Here is a 26,066-nt window from a genome sequence, read left to right on the forward strand (position 1 = left end):
GCAACCGAGATGGAGCTACTATAAGGTGGGTGCCTAATTGGTTGGAAACCCATTCCCAGAGTGTAGTCATCAGTGGTTCACAGTCAAGCTGGAAGCACATATCGAGTGGGGTCCCACAGGGATCAGTTCTGGGTCCAGTTCTGTTCAATATCTTCATCAATGATTTAGATAATGGCATAGAGAGTACACTTATAAAGTTTGCAGATGATACCAAGCTGGGAGGGGTTGCAAGTGCTTTGGACGACAGGATTAAAATTCAAAATGACCTGGAGAAATGGTCTGAAGTAAATAGGATGAAATTCAATGAGAACAAATGCAAAGTACTCCATTTAGGAAGGAACAACAGTTGCACACATACAAAATGGGAAATGACTGCCTAGGAAGGAGTACTGGAGAAGGGATCAGGGGGTCATAATGGACCACAAACTAAATATGAGTCAACAGTGTAACACCTTTGCAAAAACAGCAGACATCGTTCTGGGATGTATTAGCAGGAGTGTTGTAAGCAAGACACGAGAAGTAATTCTTCCACTCTATACAGATTAGGCCTCAGCTGGAGTATTGTGTCCAGTTCTGGGCAACTCATTTCAGGAAAAATGTGGACTAATTGGAGAAAGTCCAGAGAAGAGCAACAAAAATGATTAAAGGTCTAGAAAACATGATCAATGAGGGAAGATTGAAAAAATTGGGTTTGTTTAGTCTGGAGAAGAGAAGACTGAGAGGGGACATGATAACAGTTTTCAAGTACATAGAAGGTTGTTACAAGAAGGAGGGAGGAGGCAGAAAAATTGTTCTTGTTAACCTCTGAGGATAGGACAAGAAGCAATGGGCTTAAATTGCATCAAGGGAGGTTCAGGTTGGACATTAAGAAAAACTTCCTAACTGTCAGGGTGGTTAAGCACTGGAAGAAATTGCCTAGGGAAGTTGTGGAGTCTTCATCATTGGAGATTTTTAAGAGCAGGTTAGACAAACACCTGTCAGGGATGGTCTAGATAATACTTAGTCCTGCCATGAGTGCAGGGGACTGAACTAGATGATCTCTTGAGGTCCCTTCGAGTCCTGCGATTCTATGATTCAGCAGCACAATTCTGGCCCCTGGGGTAAAAGCACCGTAGAGCTGCTGGTCACCGACAGGCACATACCAGGGTCAGACACATTCACACAGACTAATGGCCACTTCTGGCATGGAAGCGGCTGGGCCGTCCTCACCTCTCATCCTCTGGTGGAGGGGCACAGGCAGAGCACACCCACAGGGAAGGTTCCCTTCCCCATCCCCTGTAGGCTGCTGAGGGGATCTCTACCCTTGCCCCAAATGGAGCCAGCATGTAAGAGAGGGTTGGGGTGTGGCTGCAGGATCCGTGATTAGGCTCAGAAATACCAGATAGGGGGCGTGGAGCTTTCGCCATGGTCTGGACCAGAGGTCAGCAACCTATGGCACACGTGCCAAAGGCGGCATGCGAGATGATTTTGAGTGGCACTCACACTGTCTGGGTCCCAGGCACCTGTCCCGGGCACTCTGCTGCCATTCTGGGATCCTACTGCTGGCCCCCTGCCACCCGGGGTCCCATCCGCCCGTCCCCGCTCAACCCACTGCTGGCCCTGGGTCCCAGCCACCTGTCCCGGGCACTCTGCTGCCATTCTGGGGTCCCAGCCCAGGGCTCTGCAGTTGCCCCCAGCTGGGGCCCACTGGCCCCAGCCTGGGGCAGTGAGGGGTGCAGACAGGGGCAAGAGGGGGCACAGCTCAGCACCCCCACCTTAAAAATTGTTCCAGTACCACTGTACTGGGATATTTTTAAGTCCTGATTTGCTGCTTACATCACTATCATGTCACGTGGAACAGCACATTGCGTATGACGTAGTCTGTCGCGGAATTTTTCCCCACTGTAAGTTGAGGGGTACATTTGACAAAATGTCAGCTCCTAAGAAAGCAAAGTTAGATGTCCATTCATTTCACTTCACAACAACATTTGGTGGCTAAGTCATGGCAAGGTTTTGGTGCTCTTTGTAGACTGTTTTGATGCAATCAAAGCCTTTTTGTCAGAAAAAGGACAAAACTACCCCGAACTGGACGATGACAAATGGCTGTGTGAGCTCATGTTTCTAACTTCCATCACCACTCGCCTAAACGAACTCAACCTCCATCTCCAGGGTGCAGGGCAAATGGTTCTGGATCTTTATGAAACCTAGAAGGCATTTGTTGTAAAGCTAGCAGTTTTTTCTCAGGATATTCGAACTTCCACTTTCTGCTGCTTCCAACACATAAAAGAGCTATCGACACGTTGCACTGTCAGTGTCGATGAGACTGGAATGTACATGCAAGAACTGGAATCAGAATTGTCTGACAGATCTCAAGATTTCCAGTGATTTGGCCCAAGGCTTTCTTTTCTAATTAAACCTGAAAAATTCAACAAAAGCGACTTGGATTTGTCTGTATTTCAGTGGATGGGTGTTTGAAGATTTCAAACTGCAACTCATTCAGTTAAAAAGCTCAGAATTGTGGGCATCAAAGTTTGTAGATCTGCGGAGTGCACTTGAAGCTACCGAGAGAGATCATGGGTCCTCTATTCTGACCTGCGGGACGTCCCTGCCCGTGAAATTGAACTGTTTGAAGAAAATTGCGTTTGCAGTGCTTTCAGCATTTGGCTCCACATACCTGTGTAAACAGGTATTTTCACACATGAAACCTATCCTCTGTCCCTCTCGGAGCCAGTTAACAACTGATCTCTCAGAAGCCTGTGTGCAGCTTAAACTATCCAAATATGTGCCAGACTTTGGAAAACTCAGCAAGGAAAAACAAGGGCAAGGATCACACTATACTAATAAGATCTGCATTTTAATTTAATTTTAAATGAAGCTTCTTAAACATTTTAAAAACCTTATTTACTTTACATACAACAATAGTTTAGCTACATATTAGAGAGAGAGACCTTCTAAAAATGTTAAAATGTATCTCCGGCACGCGAAACCTTAAAATAGAGTGAATAAATGAAGACTTGACACACCACTTCTGAAAGGTTGCCGACCCCTGGTCTGGACTATTGGCCACAGGTGGCCAATGATGCAGCCTCACAACCTGCCTGCAAGAGCCACAGAATTCTACCCTCCCACACTTGAGGTGGAGGAGAAGCCCCTTTAGCTGTTAGCAGCGTAGGACTTATGACATGCAGGTGAGTTAGCTTTGTGCCAGAGCCGGGGCTGAATCATGATGATTATTTATTATTGGCATTACTGTAGCACCTGGGAGCTGTAACTGTGAAGCGGGACCCTGGTATGCTAGGTGCTGTATATGTACCTGCAAAGGACAAGAGAGGGGCAGACACACGTAGCTTGCACAACTAGGGGTCAACAATGTCACTGAAGATGGCACCACGGCAAGAAAAACAGCACAGAGGGAAGGGTGAGGAGAGGCCTTGATGTGATGGGTCAGTATCTCCTGAAGCCGATTGTTCCATTTTTTTCTTCGCCGTTGACAAAGGGCTTCCACAGGGTCCAAGTGGCATCTAGTTAAGAGAGATTCATGCTCCTGATTTCAACTGAATGCTGCAAAGGGACGTCAGACTCTCTCGTAATTGTACAATTCATCTAACATAACCAGAGACTCTCTCCTGTACTGCAGCCTCCAGGAGAGGGTTATTCCAGTGAAGTGTCTTTCTGAATAGGAGCCAGACACTGGTCAGGGAGTCCAGTAGAAAGGTGGACGGTGATGAGCCTGGGTGGGGATGGCAAGCCTACAGCTGGACATTGAACAGCTCCACTCCTCAGCTCTTGCAAAGGTCGTCTGTGTGGCTGGGTGCAGGAATTAGGATTCTTTAAGGGATGGCTCCTGCTCTGTAACCCCTGCCTAAATCCAGGGTAGCTTTAGCCTCTCCAGAAGCTGCTCTGGATCTTCACCGGTTTACAGAGCAGAATTTGGCCAGTTGTCTCTCAGGTGAGCCACAGAAGTAAGAACCCAGGCCCTTTGATCACTGAAGATCCGCTGGCACTTTTTTGCAAGTGCCTCCTTTTATTCCCTATGGAGTCACAATCAGACATGGTATCCTTCACTTCTTGCACTAACCTGGGGTGGGGGTGGTTGCTGTGCATTGTGTGTGTGTGTGTGAAAGAGAGAAAGAGAAGTAGTTCCTGTTTGTAAAGCACTTTGGGACTTTAATTCATTCCCATTACCTAAATAAACCAAAGCTGGAAATATCTGTGTGAGGAAAAATCTACCCACTGCTCCCATGTGCCCCTTTAGCTCAACACTTTGCAAGTTGACATCAATCTAGGGAAGTGGCTTTTTCAAGAATGAATGACTACATGTAACAAGCCCCACATAGGCTAGCACCAAGATTTGAACCCAGGACTTTCAACACTAACCTTGAACTAAAAGAATAACTCCATTAAATGGTAGCAGTAGTTGGCTGTTAACCTCAAGTAGACCAGCCACTAGAGGGGGAGAAAACCTATACAGTACTAGGGTGGGTTATATTTACAGCGTAGCAAGTAACTTATCATCATCCAACAGCACAGGGATACTGTATAGGTGGCAAATGTCTGGCTTTATCTGCAAACTTGTTGAGAATTGGTTTGAAATAACATACAAGACTCCCCACCACCATTGTCATTTCATAAGATAAGACATTGCATTAGTTACGGCTGACCCGGCAGAGCAGTTACTCTACATATCCTTCTTGTGGAGGATTTCTTTATATTATTTAGTTCATTTAATCTATATGGTTTATCCTGAACTCATAACTGTTTAGCTGGAAAGTGTCCAAGGACATTTGTGCATACTGAGGTCAGTGGGACATAAAAGACTGTCTTCCCTGGAAAAACTGATTTATGTTCCTGTTTTCTGTAACACATGGGGGAAAGGGAGAGAAACTGTAGCAGTGAATTGAACTATAGGGGTTTTATTAACTGAATAAAAATATATACCGAGGATTAGCTTCTACTCTCCTTTATGTCTCTGCAAGCTCACTGAAGTTACTGGTGTTACATGATGTAACTGAGAAGAATTTGGCCTTCTGTATCATTTAAATGTGACACAGGTTTATAGGTTTAATTGATCAAATTAGTCTGCTAGAGCACAAATCATGTTATATTTACATCCAAACCATGTAATCGGCACCGTTTTCATGCATAGACTTTCCTAATCCTCCAGTCTGCTTTGCTGGAATGGAGATTTTAAGACTGAGGATGTGGGGGCTAACCTAAGCTTCACCAAACAATTCCTGGTTCTAATAATTCATTATCTATCTCATCCCCCACTATCTTCATGCAGTTCCCTATCATAACACTGTACAGAAGGGTCCCTATGCATTTTTAGGCATAAGAATCATTTAACCCACCACTGAAGTACAATCACCTCTGGGATGGAAATTGGCAGCTGAGGGCACAGAAACAGCCCAACAGTTTTGCAGAAAAGCCACAAATCTCTTCCAGAAAAAATGTAGAAAGACCACAACTTAACATACAAACAAACCTATTGTAAATCCAGAATTTTTTTTTAAAAAAACCCAATTAGTTTAAGAAAACGTAAAACAAACGAACAAACAAACCCCAACACACCAGTAATATGTAGGGAAGTAATACATAGGGATCCAGAAAGGTTAGAAATAAGGTCAGAAAGAATAAAACAAGATTCAGTTTGGAAAACTTCAGGCTAATATATCTGTGTTTGGGGAGTGGGAGTAGTCTAAAATACAGATCTTCCATGAGCAAGAGAAACCTGCAGAGCAGGGATGCTGGTATAGTTCTGTAGATAATAGCAGATAGTGGACATGTAAACTCTGAGTTTGCAGTACAATCAGCAGTAAAAACAAAACAACCCTCCAATACTGCATTGGGTTGCACAGGCAGAAACATTGTATCCCGGGACAAGGCAACAGTTCTGTAAGGGTCTGTAAGCAAAAGGACATTTTGTTTGTTTTTTAATTCTAGACAACCAAATAGCATTGCTACTTGTGGAGGGCGTTGAGAAAAGAACAGCAAAAAATAATTGGGGGTTGGTAGGATTGATTTGTGTGACGAGATTAAAGGAGCGAAGCGTGTGCTGTTTGGCTGAGAGGTGATCAGAAGAGAACATGAGAGCCTGTTGGGGTTGTAAACCCCCAGAAAGGAGAGGAGTCATTTCGGGTGATATCTCTGGGAGTAATGGGATAAAATGAGCTATGGCAAATGGAGAGGAGAAGCTGCTAGTATGGGATCTAATAGTCTGAGGGGATAGTTTGCAAAGAGAAGTGGTGGAAGTCCAGTTGGAAACGGGACATTTGAAAGTGAACAGGACAGGGCACTAGTGAGTATAGTATAGGGAACAACCCTTGAGTATTTATATACTCACACAAAAGTGCAGGGCTCTTTTATGCTCATCTCCTCATCTTTCACTTCTTCTTTAGGTTTTTAAAAAGAAACCCTTGGTAATGCTGCTAGGAACCAGATTTAACCCTTCCATCAATTCCAAAGTTTCTTCAACCTTTCTGTAAAATGGTGGCTTCCAGAGTTCTATCCTCTATCCTTATACTAAAGAAAGGCTTGTTCTCTTGTCCATTTGCTCCAGACTGCTTAAATTCAAGTGCATCGGGTTACATGTGGAAGGCTAGAAGGCATTGGTATTAGAGGGAGTTTCAATAGTGTGGCCTATAACACAGTACCAGCTAATGCCACACTGGGACAATCGCTCAGCACAGTCCGTGGGACCTGTGCCACCATGTGAAACAATATTACTTCCTTGCAGCCACTGAAATTAACTGCCCCAAACAAAATCTCTTTAGGCTATAGACATCCAGCAGCAATGAAAGCAGCCTGCAGGCACAAAACCACAAAATCTCTCTCTCTCTCTGCCTGCCTGCAATGTCAATAACAGCAGAGAAGCTGGAAACTGGCCATGTTTTATCTGAAACATTCCTTCTTTTTCCCTTTCCTCACCTTGCCCTCCACTCCCAAGTTAAGTGGGTGAGAAGAACGAAGCGGATGGAGGTTGATGGAGTTCAGGGGGAGGAGGCTGCTCAGACTCCTTCCTCGTGGTGTTCTCTCTCCTCTATATGGTAGCTCAGCTGCAGGAAGGCAGGATTAGACACATATACTGAGCATCTTTGGCATTGCTATCTCCCTTGTGGCAGACGTGCCCTACGCTCTTCTGGAGGGCAGGCTGCAGCAGCACCTCCTGTGGAAACACTCGGGTTTTCAAGATTTATAAATCCATTGTAGGGGGGGATCGGTTTTGGTCCAAGATGTGGCAGAAGAAGCCTTCAATCGGGATGTGGGAGCAATTGTTTTAATTGACTCGAATGCCAGATTGGCAGCATTCAAGGCTGAATTCTTTTATCTATCCACATAGCATCTACCGAACAGGCAGTGACATGAGACGCTTCCCCACCAGTCGCAGCCAGCATGCCTGTACCTTCATCTGAAAGGTTCGTCTCTGTGTATGAGAAGGGTGCTCAGTCTCCATCTCCCTTCAACCCTTGACCGTTTGCTTCAGACTGTCAATACTGCCAGTTAGTTCCCAGAAAGATGGTGTGTGCGTTGGGGGGGGGCATTCTTTTGGTTTCATGGACAATTGTCCCCTTTGAAGGTGAGACCATCCAAATTCATAGTGAAGAATGGGCAGATGATGAGAATTTTGACCACCGTAGGGGTTTAAATGGTGACCTTGAGGCAAAAGACTGAGCATTGTCCAAACGTCTGTGAGAATCTTTCCGTTCACTTCACCGGGCTTCAGGTCCAACAGCATCACATTGTCAGTCTCATGAACCAACTTTCTTAATTGGCGTACTCTTAAAAAAACATGAGCAAACACAGGAATTAGTAAATAAAATGAATTAAAATTGGGTGTCAGGTGTGTATTTATACGCTGGAAAAGGTCCACACGAGCTCATCTGGTTTCTCACCTGCCTCACATGTGCTATAAAAGGAGATCTGAACATGTCTCTGGAAACAGTGGAGACAAGTGTGTCAACTAAGTCTAAATTTGTGTTTAACTCACCACTGAGGTTAAAATTATCCTGGCAAAATCTATGTTTATTCTGAACGCGAGAGTAGATCTCTTGCATAAACATTACTCATTTTACAAGTTTTTTTCTGTGAAAGGTTCTTTTCTTTTCTTTAAAACAGACAAAAAATACCCCAGGAAATTAAATTTTGAAAAGGGGTTTTTGGTCCAGTATTTTTAAGAGTCTGACTTCAGCAGACTAAGGTGAGAACAATTGAATGATCCAGCTCTGGCTTCCCTAAATTGAGGATCTAATTTCAGGATTTGGGTGGCAGAGGTGGTTTTGGGTGGGTTGTTGATTTTGGGCCACAATCTTCAACTTCTTTTAAAGGTGGATTAATTATTATTATTATTATTATTATTATTTTCTTATTGTATTTATTTGGGCCACATGCAAATATCTCAAGATGGAAAACTTGAAATGGGGACACTGGGAATTCTGCTTTGTCTGTCGTAGTCCGGGCCAGCTCTAGCCAGTGTTAGACTGCAGCCTGAATTACTGAAACTCCTGGGGGCCCCTGATGGGAACAAGGCTTAAAGGCACAATGGTCCTGATCTAAAGCTAATTGAAATCCAGTTAGTCTTCCCATTGACTTCAGTGGACTTTGAATCAGAGCCTCAGCTCCCACGATAGGCACCTTAGACCAATACAAGTTACATTAGATAAGGAATGCGCGGTGGATGCAACCCCCCTTTGTGCCATGGAGCCTAACTCCACAGTTCCCTGTCCACTCTGCATGCTGAGGGCCTGATCCAAAGATTACTGAAGTCTTTGACTTTGATGGACTTTAGATCAGGTCCTGACAGAGGAAACGAGCCTGCAAAAATAGTAAATGTAACCATACAAGTAAAGTCTGCATAGTAGTAATGCATATATAAAAGGCGGGCAGAGTTAAGGTTGGGTGCCTACAAGAGTTAAGGTTGCATGTGCAACACTGAGTTAATGATTTCCTGGCTTTTGAGCACTTTACTTTGCAGCCATGACATTTTCTTAAAGGAGGTTCTCTTTGCATAGTGAATGTAATTTCTCAAAGCTTCAGCCGAGACAAACACTGTTCTTCAGTATAAGCTTTGTCCCTAATTGTCTCCCTCTTCCTCTGCTGGGGAGTGGCTGCGTCTGAATTTTGCCTGCATACAAGTCAAAACGGCAAAAAAATATTTACACTTCCTTTCCTTAGTATGAAGAATGTTGCAAAAGCAATATTAGTGCAGGCTGATGCACTGGGAGAGGGAAACTGACTCTCCCGTGCATGGTCAGCTGTCACATACAGGCAAAGTCAGTGATGCATGAATACACTGCTAAAGCCACACTAGTACCACTTTCAATCCTCTGCCTTGTTGGGGGGGTTTTGGCACCCCCTCCCCTTCTGACCTTCAGCAAAGAACCCCTTTGGGCCTTATTTTTTGTGCTTAGATTCAGGCCAGAGCCTGATTTTGATTTTGATTTTTGGGGGAGAAGTTTGGAATAAATCAAATGAGCTGTGTCTGAGAGAAGGAAAGCTGAGAAAGGGAAGGCTGCTTCATTTTTGAACAAAAGTTTTCAGAGTTTTCTGGGTTTCTCCACTTTGCTTTTCAAAACCAGAGATGGGATCCAGACTGGAGTGCCAACTCCGCATCCCTCAAATGTAAGGAGACAAGTTGAATCCATTGGCTCCTGTGGCTTTGCATCTGGATCAGATCTGGAATGGGAATGGGGGAGGGGGCCTCATCTTAGAACAAAATGGGAGAATTCTTGCAAGAACTGACATTGCAATTAATTATTTTGTATTGCAATCACAATCAGGGTCCCATTGTGCTAGGCACTGCACAAACATACACCAGGAACCACACCCTGCCCTGAAGAGTTTTTAGGGCTTGTCTGCAATGGGGAATTTGCCCAGAATCACTATTCCACACTAGCTGCCGATGTGCACACTCTTATTCCACATTAAGAGCACCTTTGTTTAGATTAGCCTAAACTGCTTTGGAAGTGATTAATCTAAACCACACAAAGGCAGTCTCAGTGCAGAGTAAGAGTGTTACTGGCACGTTAATACAAAATAGTAATTAAGCTTTAAATTCACACCTAGTTTATTTTGCAATAGCTTCCCCATTATACAACTCTTAGTCTAACTAGACAAAAGAAGTATTGCCCCCATTTTACAGATGAAACACAGAGAGATTAAGGGTATATCTACACTGAAATGTAAACCCAGGATTTGAACTCAGGTCTAACTCCCCTTCTGTCTACACACAAATTATGCTAAACCAGGTCAAGCTGGGACCCAGGGGTCAAGCTCTATTGCTTTGCAGTGTAGACATAGCCCCACTAGACTCATGCTCTGGGAGTCTGCCGAAAGTATCCCACAATTCCAAAGGGCAACTTCCTTCGTCTTCTGGTCAGTCAAGTTTGGTGGACAGTCATGTTTTCCCACACTGTACCATGTACAAAGGGCTAGAGCGGCCATGTTGTGAGAAGGTGGTTGGGCTCGGGCCCTCATAATGCCATGTAGACACTGGCACCCCAGGTTGGGACCCAGGATTCAACAATTCCTAACCTGGGGTTACAAATGAGTGTGGACACTCAAACGATCTAGGTCAACAAACCCCAGGTCTGCAACTTGAATTCTATTAACCCCTGGCTTACATTGCAATGTAATCATACTCTTAGTGACTTGCCCAAAGTCATACAGAAAGATAGGTATTGAACTATGATCTTATTAACCAGAAGACCATCCTACCTCTCTAGGCCAGCTGTGAGATTTCTGAATCATAGAATCATAGAATATCAGGGTTGGAAGGGACCCCTGAAGGTCATCTAGTCCAACCCCCTGCTCGAAGCAGGACCAATTCCCAGTTAAATCATCCCAGCCAGGGCTTTGTCAAGCCTAACCTTAAAAACCTCTAAGGAAGGAGATTCTACCACCTCCCTAGGTAACGCATTCCAGTGTTTCACCACCCTCTTAGTGAAAAAGTTTTTCCTAATATTCAATCTAAACCTCCCCCACTGTAACTTGAGACCATTACTCCTCGTTCTGTCATCTGCTACCATTGAGAACAGTCTAGAGCCATCCTCTTTGGAACCCCCTTTCAGGTAGTTGAAAGCAGCTATCAAATCCCCCCTCATTCTTCTCTTCTGCAGGCTAAACAATCCCAGCTCCCTCAGCCTCTCCTCATAAGTCATGTGTTCTAGACCCCTAATCATTTTTGTTGCCCTTCGCTGGACTCTCTCCAATTTATCCACATCCTTCTTGTAGAGTGGGGCCCAAAACTGGACACAGTACTCCAGATGAGGCCTCACCAATGTCGAATAGAGGGGAACGATCACGTCCCTCGATCTGCTCGCTATGCCCCTACTTATACTTATCATCTCACCCTTCTCCTGGATTAACCAGGAACCCAGTCTCCTAAGGGCTTGTTTATATGCAGATACTCAGGGTATGGCTTCACTACAGAGCCTATGCCGTCATGGTTATGTTGGCATAGCTGTGTGAACATAGACCCCTGGAGTAGACCAAGCCAACACAAACAGAAGGCATTTTTCTGTCAGTGTGGGAACACCAGCTCCCTGAGTTGTGTTAGCTCTGTTGACAGAAATCTTTTTTTGTTGACATAGCTTCATGTATCCTGGGGAGTTTGTCGACATATCTATGTCAGTCACAGGTGTGGTTTTTTTCACATCCCTAACCACATCGCTATGCCAATATACCCTTTAAGTATGGCTCAAGCCTCAGGAATATGAACCCAGATTAACTAAAAGTGTAAATTTTAAGTGGATTATTTAGTTATGAATAAGAGTGTACACATGGGTTTAATGTGGTTTAACTAATTCACTTTAAATTCACAACTTTAGTTAATTCAGATTATTTTTTCTGAGCATCCTATGTAGACAAGCCCAATAGCAACTCTAGATCCAAACATGCTAGCTCAACTCATCTCTTAACAGTGTTGCCAACTCCCATGATTGTATTACGAACCTCACGATATTTGGTGTTTTCCACGAAGCCCTACTGGAGTAATGCGATTACATGAGCCTCTCAGCTTTCATTTATTAAAACGTACGTTTTAGCTCTGTTATCCTGAAAACGTGAACACCAAAAACCAGAAGGCAAATGAAGAAAGCCCAGCATGTATGATTTTTTGCAAAATCCCATGACTGCTTGGGGTTTATTTGTGATTTCTAAATGTTTGGAGTTAGCAGTTTCACACACCTCTCTTGTGCCAATTTTCTGTAAGTTCTACTTCTATGAGAATTAGGACACCGGGCAGGTCTGCAACTCAGTGATTTCACTGTACATTTCTTTCTGTTGTAACCTCATTGGGCTGATGCCAGCAGAGTCCTGGACCTCTGTATTGGTGAGTGTTCTAAAATGGCACAAATTCCTCGAAGCAGACTCTAATCTCTGCATGCTGTTCTGCATGCAGTTAGCGCCTGCGGGCTGGGTCTGGTTCTCAGTCCCTGGAGCAGAGCCTCACGCCCTAGGCAGGAGCAAAAACGAAGGAGTTCACCTATCCACACAGCCTGCTCATTGGTGAGGTAAGGAGCTAGTTCACATATGGAGCCCAGTCCTTTTTGGTAGGCAATAGGACTGCAGAGTAAGTGAAAGTGCAGAGTCTCCTAGTGTATGTCTAGGGTACATGCTCTGGGAGTGTGAACGTTTGATGTAATACTGTAGGTTTCCTCCTCAAGCCCTCCAATCCCCTTGAGCTGCTAAGACATAGAGTGGGAGACCGAGAGCAAAAGCCACAACAATATTCATTAGCAAACACATTTGTTGTGGAATATGATCCTGTAAAATACCTGTAGCTTCTGAACTGTCCTGTTACAGTGAAGGAGAACACTTGTCCTTACACTTCTGCCCTTGCAACAAGCAAACTCATGTACCCCTGTACTTGCCGGTGAACTTTGGGAACACTTTTCAGTCTCTGAAACCCTATAATGTATTTGGTCAGCCCCAACCATAGGTGGCACCCAAAGCACCTTGCAAAGAGTAATTAATTTAGCTGCACAACTCCCTTTTGAAGTCTGTTGGCATTATTATCCCTGTTACACAAATGAGAGAAATGAAGCATGAGATTTTCAAAAGTGGCTGCCAATTTTAGGTGCCTGGGTTTGGGCCAGATGTTCAGAGGTGCTGAGTACTCACAATCTCGTTGGAACTTACTCGGAAAAGCAGGCCTATGTTGTCTCAAATTGAGGTGCCCAAAATCAGGGGTTGCTATTCAAAGCATTTTTACCCTGGGTACTTCTCTGAGACCAGACGGGAAGCCTGTAGGAGAGCCAGGAATAGAACGCGGGGGCCCTGACTACCAGCCCTAGCTGCATCACCATCCTTCCCTACCATCAGCACCCCTCTCATTTCCTTGTGATCTGAAATATCATTGAGTCCCCCAGTAAGTGTAATACAGTAACCTCTCACTTAACGTTGTATTTATGTTCCTGAAAAATGCGACTTTAAGCTAAACGATGTTAAGTGAATCCAATTTCCCCATAAGAATTAACGTAAATAGCGGGAGGGTTAGGTTCCAGGGCAATTTTTTTCACAAGACAAAGGACTATATATATATGTATACACACACACACACACACACACACAGTATAAGTTTTAAACAAACAATTTGATACTGGTACGCTGGGATGATGATTGTGAAGCTTGGGTGAGGTGGTGGAGTCAGAGGGTGGGATATTTCCCAGGGAATGCCTTACTGCTAAATGATGAACTAGCAATTGGTGAGCCCTCAAAGGTTAACTCGTTGTTAATGCGGCCTCACACGCTACAAGGCAGCACGAATGGAGGGAAGGGAGACAGCATGGCAGACAGAGACACACACCGTGTGTGTGTGAGAGAGAAGCATATTGTTCCTTTAAGTATGCTGACCCCACTCTTAAGTACATTGTCTTTTTAAGCTAATCAGCAAGCTGAGATGGCAGCTGCTGCCAGGAAGCTCCCACTGTCCTGAGCCCTGTCGTGTGTCACCACCCCCCCCCCCGCTCTATGGAAGATGGGGTAAGCGGGGTGCAGGGGGGAGGGGGACACCCTGACATTAGTCCTCCCTCTTCCCCCCTGCCCCCCACACAGCAAGCAGGAGGCTCCCGGGAGCAACTCCAAGGCAGAGGGCAGGAGCAGCACACACAGTGCGGGAAGGGACAGCTGAACCGCCGGCAATTGATAGCCTGCTGGGTGGCTACTGCACAGGGAACTTAGGGGAGTGGGGGGCTGATGGGGGGCTGCTGGCCCACCCTGGTTCCAAGCCCCCACCAGCTAGCTGCAATGGGCTGCTCTTCCTGGGAAAGCTGTGGACAAAGCAGGCGGCTGCCAAACGACACTATAAGGGAGCATTGCACAACTTTAAACGAGCATGTTCCCTAATTGGTCAGCAACGTAACACGAAGCAACATTAACCAGGACAACTTTAAATGAGGAAAAAGAAAAGGAGTACTTGTGGTACTAATAAATTAGATAAATTGGTTAGTCTCTAAGGTGCCACAAGTACTGCTTTTCTTTTTGCGAATACAGACTAACACGGCTGCTACTCTGAAACCTGTCATTAAGTGAGGAGCAGTGTAATAATAGAGCTGTTTGTGAAATGAAAAACTAGCTCAACGAAAACAATGAACTTTTGAAGTATTGCTTTCCTTTTGAAGGGTTCAGAAGGGGGGGGTGTCACTTTTTGTTTTTTCTTTAAAAAAAAAAAACGTTCCTACCAATTTTTATTGGAAACTCTTCATTACGTTAAAAATTACAGTGAGGTTGGTTTTGATTTTTTCCCCCCCAAAAAATGTACAGGATGCATTATTTAAACAATGTCACTTTTCTCCCCCTCAAACAATTCAAAATTCCCACCACACGCTGACTACCGCAGATGTGCCAGTCTAAGCTTTAAATGTAAACCAGGCCTTCGTCTTTGTAGCCCAGCTCCTCAAACGCCGGCACCTAACGCCCGTTGATTTCTGCCTGAGGCAAAGAGCAAAGCAAGCAAAAGTGTGGGGTCTTCCCCTGGTGGACACCCAATATCCCATGAAAATATTTTAGGTCGGGGCTGGCCCTATCCTCTTCTCTGACACTGATAGTAGAGGTAGGAAAAAATACCCCTCCAAAGCTCCTTAACCCTTTCAAAACCCTTTCTAGAACAGAGCGCGCTTCTGGCCTGATTTCCCTTCCCCTTTCTGATTGCTTAGGACCTGTTGTTTCTTGGGGCTTTGTAAATCATATGGTCCACTAACTTGTGGGTGCGGTTGTATGTGTGTGTCCCTCTCGCTCCCTCTCCCTTTTGCCCTCTGCTTTCTTGATCAGTTATTCTTAGTTATAAATACTCTGTGTAACTGGCGGGTATCAAGATCAGTCTAAGGTGATGAGCTGATTTCGTGTGGTGTCTGCAAAGGGTAATTTAAAAGGGCCTTAGCTCCATAATCATTAAATCAACAGACAGTGATTCGATTTCTATAGGCCCCTGAGTCCTCCCTCTGGAGAGACTGCTGTGAAACTTCTCAGAGTGCAAGTCCTACAACAGAAGGTGCAGCCAACTTTATTACTGTGGTTCTTGAGATGATCTGAAGCCAGGGAAGCCGGGGGTGGGGAAAGCAAAACAGAAACTGAGTTGATGGGAACTCGAACATCTCTGACTGTGTGTTTTTGTTTTTTTTTCCTTTTGTGTGTCTGCAGATGGCAAGTGACTCTCTGTGATTGAAATGAGCATCAAGGTGCCTGTATCACCTGGGACCAAAGCCACAGGATGATCTTAATGGCCGCATTAATGAAATAATTTTAAGGAAAAAGCAGCCTTCTTTTATCTAGCTCCTGTAGTTCAAGTTTTACTCCCATACAGGAAACCGAATCTCAGACATTGATATTAATTACCTCTCAATCTTCCTGAATGGGGAAAGGAAATCATCATTATCAGTTTTGATTAAATGCTCAGTGGGAGAAATTAGCAGCTTCCAGGCAAGTTGAAGAGAGAGATCTGGGATCATTTTTAAAAGGGAAAGAAAAGGACAATCCAATTTTGCTGCTTTAAATCACTCCAGGGTAAAACGAAGCCTCTCCCCTTGCCAGTGAAGATAACTGAATTTCTTTGTTTGGCCTAAACATCTGATCATAGAAAAAGCCTGTGAACCTGTGACAACCTTTCTCTTTGCCTTACCACGGTCACTGAGTCACAGGCTGACAGCCAGGCTAAGGAACCCCAAAGGAAAGATGGTCGCCGTCAAGAAGAAAAATCTGAAAATGTTTACACTTGCCTTATTGTTTGTCATCACGATAACGTCGTTCTTGCTGAATTACACTAACAGTTTGGTGATGGTCACCTGGGATCCCAAGCAGATTGTCACGCAGTTAAAAAAACTAATGAAATACTCCCAGAGACCATGCAGCTGTAGTTCATGTGTTCCCGAGCTGGGACTTTCCTTCTGGTTCGACGAGAGGTTTAATCAGACTGTTCAACCTTTCCTGACCACTCGGAACACCTTCATTCCAGAGGAGAGCTACAAGTGGTGGCTGGTAAGTAGGGGTGCGTATGTGTGTGTAAAATTTGTAGTGTAATTATTGTTTGTATTTCTGTAATAATTAGAGACCTCAACTGGGCCTAGGCACTGTCTACTCGTGAGAGACAGTCCCTCCCGCAAAGAGTTTACAGTCTAAATAGACAAGACAGTCAAAGGGTGGGAGGAAGTTAGTAATATTGTTCTCATTTTCCAGATAAAGAATTGAAGCACATAGTGAGTTATCCAGGGTGATAACCGTCTGTGGAAGAGCTCAGCATTGAACCCAGAGCTCTCAAACACCAGTCCTGTGTTTTAACCACAAAATTATTCCTCTTCTTCTCCCACCAGAAACGGCTAATTCAAAAGAGAAACTTCTTATACAATGGAATTAACCTGTGGAACTCATTGTCATGAGCTACTGAGTTTGAGAAAATAGCAGTATTTTTTTTAAAAAAATAAGAAATTCTGTCTGAATAAGAACTAGCACTGCTTTCTTTGATCGTATAATTACAGGATCTAAACTATCCACTTCATGACAGGTGCCATTTAGGAAGAAGCATCCCCTATGATTATTCCTCTGTGGCACGATAGCCTGATCCAGATCCCATTGAAATCAGTGAATGGATTCCAATTTATGTCAGTGGAAATTGGATTGGGTCCTATTTGACCATAATGCAGTTTTTTGTACTTTCATTTGGAACACTTAGGCCCCGATTCAGCAAAGAAATTAAGCATGTGCTTTAAGTCTGTGAGTAATCTCATACCTATTCAGCACACACTAGCGTTATTTAAGCATGTGCTTTAGAGCTTTGCTGACTCAGGGCCCGAGTATGTGATGCTGTTTGGGCGAATGTGGTCTATGTTGTTAAACTGCAAAAGTATGTATATCGGTTCCAGTGTGCTGGCAAAATTCCAGCGTGGGTGCTAATTACATTCTGTCTGCATACAGAATATCCATTTTCCCCGCAATTTCACTTGAACATAGAAATCGTCTACCCTTCCTGTCCTAAATCTTATGTTGTCCATCCTGTGTGCAGTGGGGAGGCCCCTCCCACCAATACTTTATTTCAGACAGGGAGGATTCAGATTTGGGAGGGAGGTTTCAAACAGTTTGAGAGTGAGCTAATTAGCTACTGCAGTTAGCCAGCTTGATAGCCAATAGGAAATTCCCGTTGACTGTGAGAATTAATTGGCTATGGAGTAGAAATCCCTATTCTGAAATGAAGCCAGTCCCTTCCACTGTGCCTCATTCGTAGCCTCCAGCCCTGAAATATCTTTCAGCTAGCTCCTCAGATGTGTTTAGGTGTGTAACTCTTATTGAAATCAATGGGAGTTACGCTGCTTTCTGCCTTCCTGAGGCTTTATGTGTCACTATACCAGGGCGCTTGCTCTGGGTTCAGCCCACCCTACTTACTAAGGAATAGAATCATAGAAGATTAGGGTTGGAAGAGACCTCAGGAGATCATCTAGTCCAACCCCCTGCTCAAAGCAGGACCAATCCCAACTAAATCAACCCAGCCAGGGCTTTGTCAAGCCGGGCCTTAAAAACTCTAAGGACAGAGATTCCACCACCTCCTTAGGTAACCCATTCCAGTGCTTCCCCACCCTCCTAGTTAAATAGTTTTTTCTGAATATCCAACCTAGACCTCCCCCACTGCAACTTGAGACCATTGCTCCTTGTTCTGTCATCTGCCACCACTGAGAACAGCCTACCTCCATCCCCTTTGGAACCCCCCCTCCAGGTAGTTGAAGGCTGCTATAAAATCTCCCCTCACTCTTCTCTTCTACAGACTAAATAACCCCAATTCCCTCAGCCTCTCCTTGTAAGTCATGTGCCCCAGCCCCCTAATCATTTTTGTTGCCCTCTGCTGGACTCTCTCCAATTTGTCCACATCCTTTCTGTGGTGGGGGGTCCAAAACTGGACACAATACACCAGATGTGGCCTCACCAGTGCTGAGTAGAGGGGAATAATCACTTCCCTCAATCTGCTGGCAATGCTCCTACTAATGCAGCCCAATATGTCGTTAGTCTTCTTGGCAACAAGGGCACACTGTTGACTCATATCCAGCTTGTCATCCACTGTAATCTCCAGGTCCTTTTCTGCAGAACTGCCGTTAGCCAGTTGGTAGCCAGCTTTCTATCCACCTTATAGTCCATTCATCCAATCCATACTTTAACTTGATGGCAAGAATACTGTGGGAGACCATATCAAAAGCTTTTCTAAAGTCAAGATATATCCCATCCACTGCTTTCCCCATATCCACAGAGCCAGTTATCACAGAAGGCAATCAGGTTGGTCAGGTATGACTTTCCCTTGGTGAATCCATGTTGAATGTTCCTGATCACCTTCCTCTCCTCCAGGGGCTTCAAAGGGAGGCGGACCTGAGCAGGGATCAGCTCACTCTCCTAGAAGGAGTAACAGGAAGCTGCCCAGGAGGGATTCCCAGGGATTCTGGAGTGGAGTAGAGAGGCTGCTGGGGAGCAAGTAATCTCCAGTAGAGAAACCTGCAGCATAGGGAATGAGGCTACAGGCAGGAAAGGCCTGGGAGGCTACAGGCAGGAAAGGCCTGACTTTTTCCTGTAATTGTGATTGAAACAATAGCTGCTGAGGGGACTGTGGCTTGCTAGCAGTGGCTTAAACTTGCTTTCAGGGGAACAGTGACAGCAGAGGGGCTGACTTATTTTGACCGCAGTGGAGCTATTGTTTATCTGTGGAACTATACCATGTTCCTCTTAAACACAGATGAGGGCTTGATACTGGGCAAGACACAAAGACAGCCTTGGCCCCCAAAGAGCTTACAGTCTAAAGGCCTGATCCTGCCACCCTTACTCCCATGCATAATCATGTATTAGGCCTGTAAGGATTATTCATGGAAATAAATGTTGTAGGATCAGACTGTCCAGTAGCATGAAAATGACGACTGTTCTCAGAACATGTGAGCCAATATCTGAATGCCTCAGTTTCACCTGAGGCCTAGAGACAGGTGCAAAAGGGAGACGTCTTTTCCTGTTCTTGTCTCTGCGCATCACTTTCATACCCTTGCCCAGGTGATGCTCTCAACTACATCACTGTAAAAGGTGAATCTCTCCAATACACCCATGAAAAATCAACAGCAGGATTTGGCCCAGTATCTAGAAATATTCTTTACTCTTAGGTATAGACCCGGTCCTGCCCTTACTGAAGTCAATAGCAAAAGACCTGTTGTCAGGATTGGACCCTAAAAGAGTAAGAGTTGCATGTTGTAAATGATTGCTTGAGTTACACAGGATATAGGAAAAGGAGGACTTGTGGCATCTTAGAGACTAACAAATTTATTTGAGCATAAGCTTTCGTAAGCTACAGCTCACTTCATCAGATGCTGTAGCTCACAAAAGCTTATGCTCAAATAAATTTGTTAGTCTCTAAGGTGCCACAAGTACTCCTTTTCTTTTTGCGAATACAGACAAACACGGCTGCTACTCTGAAACCGGATATAGGCTTATCACCCTTTTCCCCATGCAGACGGCATGTCAAGAATTACCCCATTGGGTCTTTGTTTTAAAAAGTGTGGTGAACTTGAATATCCCATACCCCATTTTCCTTGCTTAGACCTCAGCAAGATGACCAAAATAATCCTTTTATATAAGGTGTGGCCCAGATTCTGCTCTCAGATCCAGCCCTGGACTCATTGTAACTCAGAGCAAAATTTGGCCCAACCCTCTGACATTGATCTTCTGAGCTATCGTTTGTGTTTTAGTTGTTTTTCTTTTTTGAGCTGAAGTGTTAGCCTCCTTGTGGTTAAAACGTGGCACAATATATTATATACATCCGATGAAGTGAGCTGTAGCTCACGAAAGCTTATGCTCAAACAAATTGGTTAGTCTCTAAGGTGCCACAAGTCCTCCTTTTCTTTTTACAATATATTGTGTGAGGCAATGTTCTCTGTTTATCTCATTTTTGTTTTCCTCCTTCCTTAGCTGACTCACTTAGAATGTTATTTTCTCTGTGACACATACTGTGGCTACTTTTGCAGTATTTGGTCAGTTGAAATACAAGAAAGCAATAATGTAAGGTCAATGGGTTTAGACTGAAATATAATAATCTGGCACCCTAAAACCTACCTAGAAACTCAGTCACTGAGCTTATATTAACCTAGTGTTAGAGTTAGTATTTATTTAAAGTTTTCTTAGTGGGTGTTTGTTTGCTTGCTTGTCTTCTTTTTCTTTGTGTTTAAATGTCACTTAAGAGGTCAGACTCTGATCTCACTTATTCTGTTGTAAGTGCAGAGTAACTCCTCTGAAGTCAGTAAATTAAAACTGCTATAAGTAAAAATCACACTCCAACTCCCCCAGCTATCTTAACTAAAACACATCACTCATCCAACTACTATGAGAGCATGATTTTATCAGGAGTCTTGGGGTAGTTGGTGTTTTTCTTAATGCCACAGTTCCCAGGGTCATGTGATTGACCGAAACACTCCTCTTACATCTAAAATAAAAACTAAGTTTCTAACCCGCATGGTTGTAGAGAAAAGTTTGCAAATGTGAAAACTTACAGGCTTGAAAAACAGAAAGCAAAATAAAAAGACCTTTTCCCCAGTGTACTGGCTTTTTTTAATCTCGATATTTTTAAGGCCATCTAATGGTTGTTTGGGGACCTGACTCATGGTTTCTGAATGCTTTGACTGGAAATACTGCATAAATATGTATCTTTAGAAACCTTCTGGCAATCTGCCTCCTTTAAGCAGGGCCAAGATGGGTGAGGTAATATTTTTATGGGATCAGCTTCTGCTGGTGAGAGAGACAAGCTATCAACTCCATGGAGGGGCAAACAGGTACAGTGTCCTCCTTTCAGTCTTGAGAACAAAACCCACCGGACATAATCCAAACCTCATTGAGACCAATAGAGAAAGACTTGTTATTTGTATTAAGATAGTGCCTTGCAGGCCAGTAGCCTCCTTGTACTAGGCATTACAAACACAGAGTGAGAGAGAGTCCCTGCCCTAAAGAGTTTACAGTCTGAAAAGACAAGACAGACTAAACCTGGGAGTGGAAGCAGAGAAACGGAGAGGTGAAGTGTCTTGCCCAAGGGTACACAGCAGTTCAGTGGCAGAGGCAGGAATGGTTGCCTTTCTAGTGCTCTATCCTTTAGAATATGCTGCATCCCAGGGAATTCAATGGATTCTGGATTAGACTCACTGTCAATATTTAAGAAATACAAATGAAGGAGGAAAATATTAACTTCTGCATTTCATGATTTGATTTTAAGTGTGGAGTTTGTTGCATCAACATAGGGTTTTGCATTAATTTCTTTTTTAAAATTACTTAACTGTTTGTAAAAACAAAGAGGGAGAAAAGAGTAAATTGAAAATGCAGGTGCAGTATTTAAAGCTTTGTGAGAATGTTTTGCACAGCTGTTAATTACATCACTATGTTAATTCTATAGAATTAACATAAACACTTATATAGCATTTTTCATGTATAAAACATTATACAAACATTAATCCTGGCAGCAGCCATATGAGGCAAATTCAGGATTATCTGTATTTTGCCAGTTGAGATGGAGAGAGTTTAAAGGGAAACCATCAATTTTAATAATGACTTTTCTGCATGAAAATGTGTAATTATTATTATCTGAAAGAGATTAAGAGAAACAACTAGTCAGGGCATTTTTGAGGGCCTTTTGTTTTGACAGTTCCATATATAGTCAGTTTCATGAAGCCCATATATTGTTGGTTTCCCTTTTCACATGTGTGGGTTACACAGCAACCGGAGAGAGGAAAAACATTAAAAACACTTTAAGAAAATGTAACTGTAAAACTGCAAAAATTGATTCAGAGCCAACTGCAGAATCAGAAACTACTTTTAGCTTGGCTAGATTTCAGGTTTACTGTCCCTTAGCATTTTGCCTAGGGCTACAGGGGATCAGTCAGGTTTAGAACACAACATTAATTGAATCCCACTTCTTCTTCAAAGCTGTTGATCCATACCTCTCACAATACGCTCTTTTGGAGATACAGGAAAAGCCCAGCTGTGGGACTATGGCATGAGAACTCAAAAATCTCAGTCCTAAAATTGTGCATGGATGAAAATGAATTTTAATGGCTTATAATTTAGCTCATTAAAATAGATTTTTAAACAAACCAAGCAAATATTCTTCAGTAAGAAATGGCTGCACATAAAATTTTAACATTCACCCACTTTTGAGTTCAACTCTGCACCTTTTCTCTTAGCTCAAACAGCTGAATGTTGTTTGTGCTGACATTCCAAAACAATCAGCTTTGAGCTGAGATTAAGGAACAAAATTTAGTCCAAAAAGAGAATCGCTGAGAAAATTATAAGCAAGTGCAAACTGGACATTTACGGTGCACGCTGGGGCAAGGACTGCCTTCTCTTTTATATGTGAATAGCGCACAGTTGAATGCAGTCCTGGTCCTCTTTAGGAACTCTGGGTGATTTTGTAATGTAAATAGTAATGACCTCTATTATAGTTTTTATTATAATATAAAGCTAAGGGGAAATTGAAAATTAAAGTCCTGGTTTTCCTGATACCACTCTTTAATTAAATCAGTTTCAATGGTGTTCCTTCAGATTTACATTGGTGTAACAGAAATCAGAGTTTGACCCCAGAACTATATAAACAGATAACCCTATCCATAGCAATGTGCAGTTTGGCTTTTGACTCTTCAAGCCCATAAAAAGGTAATTCTGCTTTGATCTACTGATGTATAGTTATGGCTGAGAAGGCAATTTTATTGAAAGCCTTAGTACTTTCTAAAAATTACCTCTTGGCCTGAATTTTCTCAGGTATGTAATCAGCTCAAGGATGACTTTTTCTGGAAAGATTTGTGTATTTAAAAAATTGGTTTTGTGAGGCCTAAGAATGTATTTGATTGTACACACATAAGACATTACTCTATGTGTTCAGGTAACTCAAAACAAGCTGCATCTGAGACGGTCAGACGGGTTGTGGCTATATGGCCTGATCCAAATCAAAGCCCACAGAACCAATGGATACTCTCAGTGATTAGACTGGGCTCTGGATCAGTCCCTCTGTCCTTAAAGGCTGTTGCTATGCTTGAAAAAACTTGCTTTGGAAATATATTTTGGATTGGTTGGCTGTTCATAAACGACTTACAGAGTTTAGATCTATATGAGCACATATTTGCCTCATCACATGTGACATTTTATAATAATAATAAAATACTTAGCACTTAAAGAATTGTGCTTCCCGTTGGGAGCCTGAGGCATACAGACATGATAGTGATTTGCCCAAGATGCATGGCAAATTAGTGGCACCACAAAGAATGGAATCCAGGGATGAAATCCTGATTCTACTGAAGTCAGTGGGAGCTTTAAAGTCCATTGACTTAAGTGAACCCAGGGTTTCAGTCCAAGTTCTTGACTATCAGCCTGTGCTCCAATTGCTTGACTGCACACCCTGGACTGAGCAGACACTGTACTAATGTTGACTGATTTGGCTCCTTTCATCCTTACTCTTGGATTATTTTTGCCATGCTTATCCAGATGTACAGCCATTAGTGGTTTGCATGGGCTTTTACACAGTGCCACTCCTGAGAAAGGAAGAAAAGCAAGAGAGTGAGTTGTGCGGTTTACATTTTTTACACTGAAATACTGCAGGGAATATTAGTGTAGCCAGAGAGAAAATATGTCCAGGTGAAAACACAGAACGTGCCAGACTGGCTCAGACCAGTGGTCCAACTTAACCAGTATTGTATCTCTAACAGTGGTCAGTACCAGCTGCTGCAGAGGAAGGTATAAGAACACCAAATAATGGAATAACCTGCCCGCAGAGAAAGTTGCTTCCTGACCCCTCTTTATTTAGAGCTTGTCTGAGTGCCTGATGCATGAACATTTAGCTCCTTTCCAAAACACTTATTTTAATCTTTGCTGTAAGTGTGGAAATTCTAATTGTCCATATAAAAGTCTAATCTCTTTTGAGTACTCCTGCTAAGCTCTTAGCCTCAATGATATCTTGTGGCTGTAAGTTCCTCAGACCAGTTCTGTGTTGTGCAAAAAGGTATTTCCTCTTATCAGTTATGAATTTGCCACCTTCATTACTTTGTGTAGCTTTATCAGATCCCCTCTTTCTCTGCTCCTCTGAAGTAAACAGTCTCAGTGGAGATGCAAAAACCCTGTCTAGATTTTCATTTCAGAATGCTGTATGGACAGGGGAGTAAAATTTTGTCACGCATATTAAAGCAGCAAAGGTACATCTGCGTATAGGATAGTAGCACTCTAACAGCTCTGAGGGAAGCGGACGGTAACGTGTCAGAATCTGAACTGTGAACTTAGGCCATATCCCCAGGGCTGTGTGCAGGGCAGATGGGCAGGGAGAGGACTCCTGTTTTCAGCAGGTGCTGCCCAGATGCAGAGGGAAGGTAGCTCTGCAGCTCCAGGAGTCTGGGTTGCTCTGGGGTCTGCTCTCACTGATGGTGGCTTCCCCCTCCCACAGCTACCAGCTGGCTCCTCCACAGCCCAGCATAGCTGGAGATAGTGCCCTGGAAAAGTGCTGTTCTGCCCTCGACACAGCATGAGAGGGCTGTCAAGGGGCTATCGCAGAGGTAGGATTAGGCTCTGGGAAACCAGAGGCATGTGTGTCCAACTGAATTCAGTGCTGGAGGCATGAACTGAAGGGGATGTTCCATTGTCACATGTCACACTGTTGGCAGATGGAGAGGAAAGGGGTGGGGAGGCAAGTGAAAAGAGGGGGAAATCAGGTTAAAACTTGTGTGGGATGGGAGGTATCATCACTTGATTCCCCCTCTCCCCCACCCAAACTGAGAACTGTTGCAGAACGTCTTGCAGGGAATGCCATCGGTGCTATCAATGAGCACAGCCGAGCATCAGGAAGAAGTGAGCAACACCCCGCTTTGATAAAAGCCTTCTGTGTTCGTGACCCGAGTGACCCTGTTCTTCCCAACAGAAATTGCAAGGAGAGGGCAATCCTAAAAATATCAATGACACTATCAAGGAATTGTTTGAGATCATTCCTGGAGATGGGGAGCAGCTGCTGGAGAGAGACGTCTCCCGGTGCAGAAGGTGTGCCGTCGTGGGGAACTCCGGGAACCTTAGGCAATCTCAATACGGCCAAGATATCGATGCCCACGACTTCGTGCTCAGGTGAGTACAGAAGAGACTCAGGGATCCTGAACCTCCTGATTGACTCAGTTATTTAACATTTGCCAGCATTTGTAGGGCCAAATTCTGCATTGCTGTGCATCCTGTGAGTCCACAGGGCTGCAGGGTGATTCATGTCAGAGCAGAATCCAGTGCTTGGGTCCTGAGTTAAATCCCAGTGAAGTAATTGGTAATACTTATAGAATAATAGAGTATCAGGGTTGGAAGGGATCTCAGAAGGTCATCTAGTCCAACCCTCTGCTCAAAGCAGGACCAATCCCCAACTAAATCATCCCAGCCAGGGCTTTGTCAAACCTAACCTTAAAAACCTCTAAGGAAGGAGATTCCACCACCTCCCTAGGTAATGCATTCCAGTGTTTCACCACCCTCCTAGTGAAAAAGTTTTTTCCTAATATCCAACCTAAACCTCCCCCACTGCAACTTGAGACCATTACTCCTCGTTCTGTCAACTGCTACCACTGAGAACAGTCTAGATCCATCCTCTTTGGAAC

General features: G+C 43.8%; 1 protein-coding gene across 4 annotated transcripts in view; it reads left to right on the plus strand.

Moving 5' to 3' along the window:
* The window catches only part of ST3GAL1 (ST3 beta-galactoside alpha-2,3-sialyltransferase 1), a 132,342-nt gene that overhangs the window by 79,179 nt on the left and 27,097 nt on the right, over window positions 1-26,066 (plus strand). For 3 of the 4 annotated variants that reach the window (XM_073330069.1, XM_073330072.1, XM_073330068.1), the window contains exons 2-3: window positions 15,616-16,449; window positions 25,361-25,557. In XM_073330069.1, the coding sequence (XP_073186170.1) occupies window positions 16,147-16,449; window positions 25,361-25,557 (500 nt within the window). In that variant the 5' untranslated portion in view covers window positions 15,616-16,146. Of the gene's footprint in view, window positions 1-7,318; window positions 7,395-15,615; window positions 16,450-25,360; window positions 25,558-26,066 lie in introns of all 4 variants that reach the window. The other variant, XM_073330071.1, reaches the window with a different exon arrangement.

Source organism: Lepidochelys kempii, chromosome 2, assembly GCF_965140265.1.
Source record: "Lepidochelys kempii isolate rLepKem1 chromosome 2, rLepKem1.hap2, whole genome shotgun sequence".
Taxonomy (NCBI): domain Eukaryota; kingdom Metazoa; phylum Chordata; order Testudines; family Cheloniidae; genus Lepidochelys; species Lepidochelys kempii.